Source organism: Hyperolius riggenbachi, chromosome 3 (genome assembly GCF_040937935.1).
Source record: "Hyperolius riggenbachi isolate aHypRig1 chromosome 3, aHypRig1.pri, whole genome shotgun sequence".
In the NCBI taxonomy this organism is placed as follows: domain Eukaryota; kingdom Metazoa; phylum Chordata; class Amphibia; order Anura; family Hyperoliidae; genus Hyperolius; species Hyperolius riggenbachi.
In genome coordinates this window covers 440,150,643-440,165,367 of record NC_090648.1, presented here as the reverse complement: position 1 = coordinate 440,165,367, position 14,725 = coordinate 440,150,643, and the positions used below count along the sequence as shown (strand labels likewise).

The following is a 14,725-nucleotide window of genomic DNA, read 5'->3' as shown; positions in this document are numbered from 1 at the left end:
TATTTTCAAAAGGACTTAGTGAATGGCAGTTGCTCTGCCCAACTGCCAAAAAACTGTGTAGGGAGCAGGGAAGCTGGCCAGCATCATTGTTTAAATCCTTTTTTGGAAATATCTTTATAAAGAATAAAAGCCTTGCTGAGAATTCCCTATGAAAAGATGGACTAGTCCAAAACCTGTCACTTCTGTCAGATTTCTACTGCCTACTGTAAGTGACAGCATTATAGGAGAAAAGTAATTTATGGCTCATTTTACTTTGGAAAAATGTACTTCTTATTTGTACTGTATATGTTTGCACATATTTTACATTTTGCAGTTTTTCTCTGTAGCGCCCCTTTAACCACTTGCCGACCGCACACTCATAACGTGCGTCGGCAAAGTGGCAGCTGCAGGACCAGCGACGCAGTACTGCGTCGCCAGCTGCAGCCTAATTAATCAGGAAGCAGCCGCTCGTACGAGCGGCTGCTTCCTGTCAAATCACGGCGGGGGGCTCCGTGAATAGCCTGCGGGCCGCCGATGGCGGCTCGCAGGCTAGATGTAAACACAAGCGGAAATAATCCGCTTTGTTTACATTTGTACGGCGCTGCTGCGCAGCAGCGCCGTAAGGCAGATCGGCGATCCCCGGCCAATCAGCGGCCGGGAATCGCCGCCATGTGACAGGGGACGTCCTGTCACTGGCTGCACAGGACGGATAGCGTCCTGTGCAGCCCGGATCTCCAGGGGAGGCAGCAGGTAGGAGAGGGAGGGGGGAATTTCGCCGCGGAGGGGGGCTTTGAGGTGCCCCCCCCGCCACCCACAGCAGGCAGGAGAGATCAGACCCCCCCAGCACATCATCCCCATAGGGGGGAAAAAAGGGGGGCAATCTGATCTCCCTGCCTGCACCCTGATCTGTGCTGGGGGCTGCAGAGCCCACCCAGCACAGATCAATCAAACCAGCGCTGGTCCTTAAGGGGGGGTAAAGGGTGGGTCCTCAAGTGGTTAATACAGCTGGGTTGAGGGGCACTGCGTATGCACTGTTGCTGGGTCGCGTGCCTCCGCCATTGTGCTTCCATAGCTGGGAGTGTTCTGTGCAAGTGCAGTTACAGTCTTAACAATTTGAGCATATGCAGAAAGCTCCCAGCCATGGGAGTACATGAAAATCAGACACACAGACGTCAGTGTGCTCAGGCCTTCAAAGATTGTAATTTGCCATGTGGGGGCAGAGGGGAGTGAGGCGCGCCCAGTAGGTTTGCCCAGTACGGGGCCCAAAAATTTCTGATGGTGGCCCTGGTCCCAACACTAGATCCCCTGTGCTGGTAGCCTCTTTAGGATCCATTAGGGGCACTTCTCTTCCATTCATGTACACTTTAAGTCCTATTATGTTCATCAAGCCCTTGCACATATTAGTGGGGAAATCAATGGACGTTTTATATTAATAATACATGTGCTATTATTGTGTGTTTGCTACTCATGAAGCATGTACTGTATAGTTTTATCTATTCCTCATTAGCAGTGGAATCAGCTAGAATAATACAGGGTTGATAGTGTAAATGGTTAATTGCCCGCACTGTGTTTTTATGGGCTTATACACAGGAGCTCTGAGCACTTAAATAGTTTCCTGTGCCTGCTTCCTGGCTGCCTCTGTAAAAGCATTTAAATCTAGTTTGCAGGTACTTCACTGTCAGTGTTCATCAGCTGATTTATATGTAGTGATGACGTAACACTAATCAAGAGTAGCCTTTTCACTTAATGACCTTATGCATAGGACATGACCTCTAGCGATTTGTTTTTTTCGGTACCCAGCGCTAAGGAGCTGCAGGCCTGTATATGAATTAACCAATACATCTTGGGTTGGATTTAAATGTGACAGGCTACAGTCCATAAGATTAAAGCCATGGGTCACTAATTGTTTAGCTGGAAGCTGTGTTAAAGCAGCCCCGCCCAGAACAGGATCATTCACCAGACAACCTAGGCAGGTGCCTGGGGCCTAGTGAGTGTCAAGGGGCCCACCAGCACCCTTCTTTGACCTTCCCCCACACACACACACACTTCTTTGTGCAGGGTAAACTGTTGGCGATGTAATGGTTAGAACTTGCGCCTTGCAGCACTGGGTCCCTGGTTCAAACATAAGCTAGGGCACTATCTGCACGGCGTTTGTATGTTCTCCCTGTGTCTGCGTGGGTTTCCTCCGGGCACTCTGGTTTTTTCCCACATCCCAAAAACATACACATAGGTTGATTAGCTCCCCCCTAAACTTGGTCCTAGACAATATACATACATAGACATATGACTATGGTAGGGATTAGATTGTGAGCCCCTCTAAGGGACAGTAAATACTAAATCATACTAACAAAAGCTGTACATTGCAGTAAAATGGCAGGCTTGTGCTTTTGTATTGAACCAAATATGACAATATTATGGAAGATGGCTGCTTTCACGCTTGCTGCTGTGACCAGGGGGAAAATGTAATTTTCCCATAGTCAACATTACTTTGTATCACGGGCATGCAGAATAACTATATAGTCAATAAGGGTTTAGGAGGTTTCCTAATTGTATGATATGCCATTCTATCGCTCCGCTTTAAATAATAGCTGCTGGTTAAATTGACTGTTAGCACTACTTCTGCTTTCATCCTTAAACAATACTGGTTGCCTGGTAGTGCTGTTGATCTTCTGCCATCAGTAGAGTTACAACGCTGAAACAAGCATGTGGCAAATCCAGTCAGACTTGAGCCAAAGCACCTGATCTGCATGCTTGTTCAGGGTCAATGGCTAAAAGTATTAGAGACACAGAGGGTCAGCCAGGCAACTTGCATTGTATAAAAGGTATTAAATATGGCAGCCTCCGTATCACTCTCCCCTTGGGTTCACCTTAACTTTACTCACAGTAAAGTCTCAAAATGACAATAACAATGAATGCTTAACTCCTCTAACTGCTGCCACTTCCCTTACTGTAGCTATTGTATCCTGGGTTACCTCACCTCTTAGATTATAAGCCTGGTCAGAGATGGTCCAGTTTCCTTTCAGTGTCGTATTTGTAGGATTTTGCTGTTTTCCATTTGTGATCTACATCCATTCGTAATTTATTGTACTGCAATGCACTGTGCTGGTTCTGGATAACAATCTATTCTAGTTTATAGGTCAGAGAAGCAGAGGCCTGATGTTCTAAGGCTTTCTAGCTCAAATAGCTGTGACGGCCTCTGGTTGTGTTTGCAGTGCAGTCTTGTTACAAGAGGTTACATATGATGATGTGAATTCTCTGATGGTTTCTGTCCAGCTGGGAAGCTGCCATTGCGGCATGCGCGTGTGTAATGAGGGCATTCCTCTGATCATTTGGCATACTACCGTCTCCAGGGGCCTTTTTTTCTCTTAAGACTTTTACTGGGACGCGTGTGTGTCTGAGCAAGGGCAAAAGCTCTAGAAAGCTGCCCGGCAACATACAACCTTTATTGCAAGCTCACTATCGCGCATTAAGATTTTTATTTCCTATGACAGGACAGGTACATAGTTCAAATATGTTTTTTTTCCAATATGTGTTTTTGAGGGCGAAATCTGTCAGATCTATAAACATTTACTGCTGTTAGTTTAGTGTGTTTTGCCTTCTTAAAACAGAAGGTACTTGCGATAATTCAGATTTAAGTGTGTAAATGTAGTTACCCACGATGCACCACTGCTGAACCTGCCACATACAAAATAAATAGTAGATGTTTCAGCTTGTATGGCAACACTAAGCCAGTCTTGTGATCAGTGGCTTAAAGGAATCATCAGCCAAAAAAATCCTTCCCACTATCTACTTACCTGGGGCTTCCTCCAGCCGCTTGCCATCGCCATGTCCCGTGCCACAGCTCCGCTTGACTTGATTGACAGCTGCGCTCAACCAGGAGCAGTAGAGGACGACCTCAAGGTTGGCCTCTGCACTGGAGGGGACCCCGGGCCGGCGGCTGGGAGCGGAGCTGTGGCTCGGTATATGTTGGTGGCAAAGGGCTGGAAGAAGAACCGGGTAAGTTGATCGTGGGGAGGCTTTTTTTTTGGAGGATGATTCCTTTAACCCTTTCTGGACCAGCACCCCCTGCCCCCTTAAGGACCAGAGGGTGCTGGTCCTGTAAATCGCCGCTTCCCGACGAATAGCTGCAATGATCCGCCGCTCCCGACGAACACGCCGCTCTGTCCCCGCCGCAGGCTGCTCTCTCTGCCGTCGCTATGACGGCAGAGCGCTGTGCGCCGGTCAGGAGCCGCTTTCATTGACTCCTGACCCTGTCACTCCATGTAAGCCAATGAGAGAGGCTTATATGAATGACAGGGCCAGGAGCCAATGAAAACGGCTCCTGCCCGGCTCACAGTGCTCTGCCGTCATACAGGCGGCAGGGCAGCAACGAGCGGCGGGGGCAGAGTGGACCGAGCGGCGGAGACGGGCAGGGGCACACGGTCAGTGGGACATAGAGTTTACGTCCGGTCAGGACCGCAGCGCCCCCAGCCCGACGTAGATTCGCACTCGCTCGGTCCGCAGGTAGTTAACTAAGAATCATAGGGCCCACCAACAAAACTTTGTGTGGCCATCATAATCTTCATACCCATAAAAAGTGTACACAAAAACACCTGATCTGAAGGATGGACCCCTTTAACGGAGGAAGTGAAGGCTAGTAATTGGAGCCCCTCGCAGCTCTGGTCCCCCCTGTGGTTGCAGTGGCTGCTCCCCTGTAGTTACACTCCTGCTGGTGATTCACACAGCCCATCCATCCTGGCTACATTTTTCTTCACTGCAGTCAGCAATTGAGTTTAACCACTGACTTGTCCTCAGACTGCTGATCAGAGGATGGTGATGCATCAGCAAAGTAACGGAATGATAACTCAGCTCTTTACGATTACACAATCACTTGTGATCATCTTGAGTGAAAATCTGGCATGTGCATAAAACCTTGTACACACGCTAGATGGTTCTCAGCCTTTGCTATGGCCAGATTTCAGGTAAGGCTACAAAGACCATGGCCTAGGGTACCAGTGAGCAAAAGGGGCGGGCTGCAGGGGCAGGCACAGTCATGCAGTCAAGCTGCCAAACATGTTATCTGCAGCAGTCGGGCAAGTGTCTCGGACTCAGGGGATGAAGGGGCAGCAAACGTGGGCAGCTTATTGTCTGTGACCTGAGCTGTCACTCATTACAGTCAACCACTAAGTTTGCACGTCTTGTTAATATACAGAAACTAAGTCTGAAGAAGACTTATAAGCTGAAAGCTTACTTTTTATTTACCTCTAAGTTAACCAATAAATGGTATCATCCTAATTCAAAACTTCTTGCTCTCATTGTTAATAATTATATTTATATATGTTGACTACTGGGATCAATAAAGTGTGTTTGTCAGGGGGCGGCTGGTGATAGTGGCCTTGGGCATGGAAAAGTACAAATCCGGCCCTGGCCAAGGCTACCAGTCAGAGCCACCTCTGCCACAAATCTAGCCTGTGCGTGGCAGCCCCGAATCACCCCCAATGCATTGGCAAGAAATCTAGGCAGGCCATTAATTTCCTCCTTATCCTGTGCCGCTCTGACGGGCCTTGTGCTGATGGCCCTTCACCCACTTCCATTGCAACAGAACAAATATTGCTGTGTGGAAGTAGCACAATCACGTTACCTAGGGAACATGCGTATTGCTAGCGTAGGACACGCTGCACTAGCAATGTGTGTATTACCTAGGTAATGTGGGTTTGCTCTAGTTGTGCAATGCGCACTATGTACCTGTTGTAAATACCAGTAAAATTGCTGTGTACTGCCTGCGAATGGAATTTTACATTGATTTAGTAAGTATTCCATTATGCCTCTTACTATTAATTTAGATGTAGATCTTAAGGTGGCTATCAGACTTGGGACCAGCTGACCAGTTGACATGGACATCTGGGCAGTGGTAATTGATGGCCGCGGCGGTAGACATTTACGTACTGCCCACTCAAATGACGGTCCAGCTCGTTGTATCTTCGTTTACCATGGTTTGTGCAAATTCTGTGTTTTGATACTGATTTTTCCCATCATTTTGTTTTGTCCTGGATGCAACCTGAAACATCTAGGATTGGCAACTGTGTTGCTTCCATGTCTCCTTGCGGGGGTCAAAAACGCAACAACGCAACGGAGCGAACCACAGGAAGCGCTGCTGAAGGTAGCCAAATACTTATCTGCACATTCACAGAAAAAGTATTTAAACAAGATGTCAGGCAGCTGGTGGCTGCTGGTTAGCCACCCGTCTGAACCAGCCCTATAGCCCCATAGATATGCAAGGGCAGCTGGCTGTGCAGGCTTCATCAAATCACCCTTCAAGCCTACTATTGCCAAACTATCACAGAAACAGCTCAGCTCAGCCAAGTGTTCTGATAACATTTATGGGAGGCAGTAAGCGGAGAGTGGGAGTAGATCCTGCCAGTGCAGCTTATCTCACATAAGGACAATAGTAATTGGTCAGGCGTGTCTGAACACTCATGTCATCCCTAGTGGAAGTCTTGTGGTCAAGGACATTAGACTGTGGCCGGATATAATGTCTATAAGGGAGTATTAGGTATGACTGAGTGATTTATTTGTGTACAAAACATGTTTGCTTGGCAAATATAATGACTTCAGTATTTTGTCATTTTTCTGCCAAACTATATTAATGAACCCAACCAATGTGTATATTTGTAGCCTATTATTAGGATTGTATATGTCTAATTTTTTTGGGGGGGGTGTAAGCTTTTACTTTAACTAGTAAAGTTATGTGAGCAATAGAGGTCAACATATTGTCACATTACAGTAAATAAGTCTATAACATTTTACAAGAAAAGTCCCCAGACTGATAATTAGGCCATATTGTTCTCTTTTTGTCCTTTTTTTTTTTGCTACACAGCAGTAAACTAGACCTTCCTTGAACTTATGGCTAGTTAAACCAACAGGTGAAGCTCCATACAAATATTGTTATTTGTAATATTTAAGATTATCACTTTTTTTTAATATAAAAACACTATTTCGATTAAAAAAACATTTTCAATACTAAATTTACTAAAGAAATAAAAGATTTACTAACTGATATTCTCTAGCATGTAGCATGTTTTGAGACATCATATTTTTGGAATATGTGGCTCTTCAATTAACCTTCCTGGCGGTAAGCCCAAGCTGAGCTCGGGCTATGCCGCGCAGGAAGATATCTCAGCCCCTGGTGGGGCGATTTGTGCCATTTAAAGTGCTGTGCGCGCAGCTAGCACTTTGCTAGCCGCGCGCACAGCTTGATCGCCGCCGCTCTGCGGCGATCACCCGCACGCAGCGGCGGAAGAGGGCCTCCACCCCTGCCAGAGCCCTACGCTGCCTGGACCAATGAGTTCCGGGCAGCGCTATAGGCTGGATCGGAGGCGTCTGACGTCAGGACGTCAGCTGACGTCCATGACGTCATTCCGATCATCGCCATGGCGACAGGAGAAGCCAAACAGGGGAGCGCATTATATACGCGTTCCCCTGTTTGCTATTGATGCAGGTGACGATCGCACTAGAGGGACACATGCTCCCTCTAGTGGTGTTTCATGTGGCTACCACTCTTGTAGCTTTACATGAAACACAAACATTTTTTTTTTTAAAAAAAGGATTTTTGCCTATTTGGCAAAAAAAAAATTAACCGCCAGGGAGGTTAAAGGGATACTTCCTCACACTGGGTTGAGTTCTGGACATATTATATTATTGTTGGTATTATTATTGTTGGTCACATCTCCCTCAACCTCAGATCAAAAGGATTCAATAATTTGACTACCCCCAGAGTCCAACTAAAAAAGCCTTTGGAGCCAGAGCTTTCTGTCATGCTGCCCTTACCCTTTGGAATGCCTTGCCAAACTTGACCAACACAGCACCACCTCCAACCCTGGACATATTTAAATCAAAACTAAGAAGCCACCTGTTTAGTCTGGCATTTATGATCACATAACTTTTTACTCTGTACATATCACTATGTATGTACTGATGTGAGACAAGCTCATGTGCTTTGGGTCTTACAGGAGAAAAGTGCTTTACAAATCTTTAGTTGTTGTTTTGTTGGTGTTCCTGTTTCTAGTACTGGTGTAATGATCTTTTGCAGCTGCAGTGAAGAGCATTAGTTACAGGTTGGCAGTATCAGGTGTTTATGCTTACATCACTTATTACTATCCCAGGAGTGCAACTAATGACGCACCAGATGCTCAGTTTATCACCACTAATTATATTTTGCTTCCATGTGTATATATATGACGTGGGGCCTGAATATGGATCACATCCAGAAGACTTAATCTGGGCTTTGCCCTTTCAAGAGCTCTAACCCACTCCTCGTCCAACGTATCCAGCTGACATTTAAACAAACAAGTGTTAGTAAGAATGCTTTGGCTCCCATTAACAGTAAAATATTTTTGTCAGATCTGATCCTTCGTTCAGATTTTTACGATCAAATTGTACAGAAAAAATGTGCAGTATGTGGAGAAAATTGTTGTGAAATGATTCTATGGTCGATAAAAAAACAGAATTTTGTGGATCGGAATGTTGGATTTTACGTTTGCATATGGGCTAATGGCTCCTACTAAAGTGGATCCGAGATGAACTTTTACTCATTGCATAATTGTGTTCCTTTCCTATTGTTTATAGGGCATTCCTCAAGCCAAATACTTTTTTTGTTTTTGTTTTAATACTCTAATTCCCTATAAACTAAATAAACCACGCCCACAGGTTTTCAGAGAGCCAAGGCACTTTCAGACAGTAGCAAGGGCTCATGGGAGCTCAGTCTGGGCAGGAGGAGGGGGAGGTGTTACTAGCCATTGATTTCAGAGGCAGAGGGGAGGAGGGGGCTGAGTGCTCAAGATACAGATAGGCCTGCCTGTGTGTAATGTTTACAAACAACATGGCTGCTGTCATTGTGTCACAGGAAGAAATAATCATATTCTATTAAAGCTGTTTTCAGCTAGATTAGCTGTGTAAACTATCTAAACTTTAGATAAGATATATACATACAAGTTACTTGTTATAGTTAGTTTTTTATCTCGGATCCGCTTTAAATTCGCTTTTTCTCCTAAGTTTTCTCCTAGATAATATTTTCACACCCTATTAATAAAATGCCTTTTAAGCCACCAGCAAGTAAGAAATCAAAATCATGTTGACAGTACTTTTCTCCTACTTTTTTGTGCTTTTTCAATTACAGAGTACTAGAAAGTACTCTCCTAAGAGAAAACAAAGGAAAAAAAGTGAATTGAATAAGGGTTGAAGTATTGAATCTCAGTCCAGCAATTAGCATTTTTACAAGGAGGTTGGCAGTGGTGGCTCCACCTTCCTCTCAGCACAGATACATACATTACACCGTATCGGTAACATTCTTTACTCTGACATTGAGAAATGATGGTCCCGATACAATTCACTTTTTCTCCTAAGTTTTCTCCTAGGTGATATTTTCACATCTTATCAATAAAATGCCTTTTAGTCCACCAGCAAGCAAGAAAATACTCAATAATTTTGACAGTACTTTTCCAAAGACTTTTTGGTACTTTTTCAATTGTAAAGTGCTGAAAAGTTATCTTAAACAGAAAATGAAAAATACCCTAGGTGAAATAGGCCCATATACAATTAACTTTTTCTCCTGATATTTCTTTTAGGGGATATTTTCAAACGTGTCAATAAAATTCCTTTTACCGGTAAATTACCAGCAAGCAACAACAAAAAAATTGACATAGTTTTGCAAGTTCTTTTCCACCTAGTTTTGGTACTTGTTTTAATTGCAAAGTGTTGAAAAGTTATTGTAAATAGAAGATGAAAAATGATCTCCTAGGAGAAAGCTCAGGAGAAAAGGGGCCATATGCAATTAACTTTTCACCTGAGTTTTCTCCTAGGAGATAATTTTTTCTCTTCGATTTAAAATAACTTTCCAGCACTTTTCAACTAAAAAGGTATCAAAAAGTAGGTGCAAAAGTACTATCAAAATTATTTTGAGTATTTTCATGCTTACTGGTGGCTTAAAAGGCATTTTATTGACAAGTTTAAAATTATCAACTAGGAGAAAACTCAGGTGAAAACGTGAATTGCATATGGGCCTACATATTTTAACAAAACCGTTGCTTTCAAATACTTGCATTTGTCCCTTCCATTTCATTTGTATTTATTCAATTACGTTTTATGTTATGTCAAAGTTTAATGTTTAAATGGACTGTTGATTCAGAATTATGTATTACTTTGGTGTATTAAATTTGCTTTGTTATTGTTATTGTCATGACAACAGGAAGCAATATAAAATAACCTTTTTTTTCACCACAGAGCTGAAGGTAAAGTCACATTGTCACTCTATTGATACCTAACCTTGCTTCCTTCCATTTCAGATTCAAGAAGAAACAATGAACCAACTTGTTTGGTTCTTTTGTCTGTAAATTAAAAGCAATTACAAGCACTTTCCCATTTCTCTTCAGCAGGTGCAGCCGAACTCTGACTGGCGTTTCTCTCAGGCTCAGAGACCCGGCCCCAGCGGGTGAGTACATGTTCCTTTTATTTCTGGAGAAAACTGAGAAATCTACACGGTGTTATTTTTCAGTCTAATGGTGGCCACAATGAAAAGAAATTAAATGATGTAGTAAATATATCAAAACAGTATGCCTGCAATGTAAGGCTCTATATTGCTGCTGCTGGATAGGCGGATGGTAGGGTTAATCACTCATCTGCTGGCCTGTAATTCATTAGATGTCAGAAACTTCACCCCCCCCCCCCCCATTTCCACCATTCACAAGACAGCCAATGCATTTTTATGACATATTCCAATGTTCTGTAGCCACCGCCACTTGCATTGCAGCAGCCCGCTCCCAGCTCAGCAGCCACCAGTCATGCTGCTGCTGTCAAGCTGGAGGTGAGCCAAAACGACACAAGTGGTTGTGGCCACAGCTTTGGAAGACTTTAAAAACAAAACACCATGACAGCTTTGCCATGGGGTGCGGGGTGTTTCTGATATTGATTAATTTTGGATGAATGGGTAAGTGATCAACCCTACCACCCGCCGATCCATACAGCATTACTAGAGATCTCTACATTGCAGGCTTTCACATTAATAGTCATCTTTAAGTTAAATCTGAACTGAAAGGGAAATGGCTGCTTCCATATGTATTTCCTTTTAAACAATACTAGTTGCCTGGCTATCCTGCTGATCGTTTTGACTGCAGTGGTGTCTGAATCACAAACCAGAAACAAGCATGCAGCTAAGCTAGTCAGTCAGAAACATCTGATTTGCATCTTTGTTTAGGGTCTATGGTTAAAGGTGGCCATACACTTATAGATTTACAGCAGATTCGACCACCAGATAGATTTCTGTCAGATGCCTGTCAAGCAAAATCTGACAGGAATCTATCTGATGTGTGCCACACTCTAGGAACAGATTTCCAATAGATTTCAGAATGGAATCTATTGAAAATCGATCTAAATGCAATGTTGGACCATTAGATCCAATGGAACTCTATGGGCCATCGATCTGCTGCCAGCAGCAGATTGACCTAGATCTTCCATCCTGTCAAATAGATCAAATCGATCGAAATCGGCCACAAATCGATCAAATGGGGCATTTGATAGAATCGATTTCTGATCAATCGATCGATTCTATAGAATTGATCAAGATGGCGCCGTAAGAGGGTTGCCTGGCACACAGGGCTCCGGCCTTTCTACTCTTCTGTCCCCTTTCCCCCCAACAGAGCCATCTCATTTTCGCTGGATGGATCCCCCCTGCCTCTGGGGATCCCGGGATGCAGTGCTGGGCTTCCTGGACATCCAGGGCGCACTGTGAGTCAGCGCTGCAGGAGCTGGCTACGGGATGGCCGCCCACGTGGTCTGTGGTCAGCTGCAGAGCCGGATCAGCTGAGCGGGATCGACGCGGAGGGACACGCAGAGGGACCAGCGAAGAGCTCCCAGCGGCACCTCCTCGGCTCCAGCATCGGGGAGTGCACCCAGCGCAAGCACGAGACGCCGCTCGGTGCAGCCATGCGGTCGCACCACATGCCTGCCAGGACGCGGGCTGGGGATGTCGGAGACTCGCTCGGGAGGATCGCTGGACCAGCTGAGCAGCCGCCGCCCACGTGGTGGCCCAGGAGCCTCGCTGCCTCAGTCTGGCTGCCCACGTGCCCGGATCTCCGCATCGGAGCTTCGTTGCCACTGCTGCCGGGTAAGGGGGACTCCACCTGAGCACACGCAGGCCACCTCTCCCCCCGTCCAAGCTGCAGCCACATTGGGAGGACCTCCCTTGATGGGGCCACTACCAATGAGATCGTCACCCCCACATCCAGCCCTCAAATTGCGGCCACATCTACACTCCACCAGTTCCCCTCTGCCTGCAACCATCATAAATGGGGACTCTGGACCTGACCAGCCCAGACCGGGCACCAAGCCAGAACTTTGCAGGACCTGACCCGCCCAGACCGGGCACCAAGTCAGAACTTTGCTAAGCGTGACCCCTCTTGGTGATCCCCTCAGTTCGGCTAGGAGCACTGTTCATCGGACTGTACACATCTGCAGTCCTAAAGGGGACTCTCTCTCTCTGTCTCTGTCTCTCTCCTCTTTAGCTATCCATTCTCTCTCTCTCAGTTGCTTTCCCAGTTTCCTTCTCTCTACTTTCGTGGACAATCGGTGCACCTGTCTTGTTGGGAGCGTGTCGCTGTGTAGCGTCCAGTGCCGAAAATGGCAGCGCTCAGATCAGCTCTCAGGCTGCTCCTCCAGTCCCACTCTTTTCTGTTCCTACTATCAATGTATGCTTTGCTATGTTTTTTTTTTTTTTTTTTTTTTTTTTTTGTATTTACGTTAAATGTACGTGTATGCTGTAACGCTCTGTTTTTGCTTTTTATTTTTGCTTTTATATTTTATACGTATGACCCATGCTTGACTGCATGTGACGCTGCACTCTGCTTAATTGTACGCACAAGCTGTAATGTTGTCCTAAGTATGCTTGTCTCACGTCTATGTATGTGCCATGCTTAACTGTATGCTATTTCTTGTCTCTTCACCAACGACCCTGTATGTGCCAAAACCAATTCCGGGTACAACCCACCGGTTGTACTTGGCGATAATAAACTCTGATTCTGATTCTGATTCTGATTCTAAAATCGACCAGTGCATGGGCCCCTTAAGAGAATTAAAGACAGAGGCTCAGCAGGACAGCCAGGTAATCTGCATTGTTTCAAAGGAAATAAACATGGCAGCCTCCATATCCCTCTCAGTTTAGGTGTGCTTTAATAATGAGATTAGAAAAAAAGGATCTTTACCAGTCATTACCAATTTCTCCCATTTACCTGGGGCAACCTGTAGACTACCACTTTGGTGGTCACTATAGCACCACTTTAAAAAATAATTGGTTGAAACATATAAACAATCCTTTGATCAGACATTTGAGAAACGTTAGAGAAAATCTGATGCAATCAATAGAGAGAATGGTACAATTAATGTAATAGATCACTCAGACAGACCATTTAGAGTGCACTGTATGGCCACCATTAAGCTTATGTCACATGGTCCTGCTGAATGGCCTCAGCAAGTATTCAGAAAAACGTTCTGATTTTACTTTTCTGTAGTCCCTCTTTACACTGTTGCCAGCAATTTTATGTTAAATCTCTAAGCAGCTGATGTTTTGGCATAGACTATATAGGCAATTGAGATCAAAAGAATAAATTTAATGTTGACATTTGCTTCATCTGCCAACACTGACTTCCAATGACCACAAAAGACAAAGGCAGGGAAATCACATCTGTACAGCAAAGTATGGAAATGCAGATATACACATATAACAAAAAAACACGGACAGTGTAGACCCTGAGGAGTTGGTGGTCGTCCAGTCCCTGCCTGTATGTTCTGACCATTTGAATATAGGAATAGTACTGATCCATTTTCCTTTTGTTATTTCTTTGTACCTTACTGTGTGCAATGATATGTTTGGCATTTTTACAGTATAAACTGTCCGTGTTATTTTGTTATATGTGTGTGTGTGTATATATATATATATATATAGTATATTGTATATAGATGATATAGTCAAATGAATCGCTGATTAGTTTTGCACACTTAAAGAGACTCTAAAGCGAGAATAAATCTCGCTTCAGAGCTCATAGTTAGCAGGGGCACGTGTGCCCCTGCTAAACCGCCGCAATAGCGCCGCTAAACGGGGTCCCTTCACCCCCAAACCCCCCACTGAGACACTTGGTCGCAGACTTGGTCGCTCCTGGAGGCAGGGCTAATGGCTGCAGCCCTGCCTCCAGTCGCGTCTATCAGCGGCACATCGCCGCCTCTCCCCCGCCCCTCTCAGTGAAGGAAGACTGAGGGGGGCGGGGGAGAGGCGGAGATACGCGCTGACGACGCGCGTGGGGCAGGGCTGCGGCGGTTAGCCCTGCCCCAACCAGGAAGCGCTCCCCTGCATTACGGAGGGGATTTGGGGGATCAGGGACCCCCGTTTTGCGGCGCGATAGCGGCGGTTTAGCAGGGGCACACATGTCCCTGCTATCTATGAGGTCTGAAGCGAGATTTATTCTCGCTTCAGACTCTCTTTAAGCAAACACATCAGGGTGGTTTTGACAGTACTTTTGCACATCCTTTTTGGTACTTTTTCAGCGGTAGTGTGCATGTATTATACAGGTGTAAAATAAAATGTACTGTATGTATTTTAGCCTATACCAGTGCTATCTATCTTATACTTGAGTTAGCCAGTGGAGTTGTTGGGACACATAATGCTCATCCAATAATAAAGGGTTTGATCCGCACATTCGGTTGTTTGCAGTGGGGGTGATATCGG

The 14,725-nt window shown here is 45.1% G+C and overlaps 1 protein-coding gene across 50 annotated transcripts in view; it reads left to right on the top strand.

Moving 5' to 3' along the window:
• LOC137564200 (protocadherin gamma-C5-like) overlaps nt 1-14,725 on the top strand; it is a 669,033-nt gene that overhangs the window by 625,572 nt on the left and 28,736 nt on the right. For all 50 annotated transcript variants that reach the window (XM_068277765.1, XM_068277745.1, XM_068277759.1 and 47 more), the window contains one exon: nt 10,386-10,444. In XM_068277765.1, the coding sequence (XP_068133866.1) occupies nt 10,386-10,444 (59 nt within the window). The remainder of the gene's footprint in view (nt 1-10,385; nt 10,445-14,725) is intronic.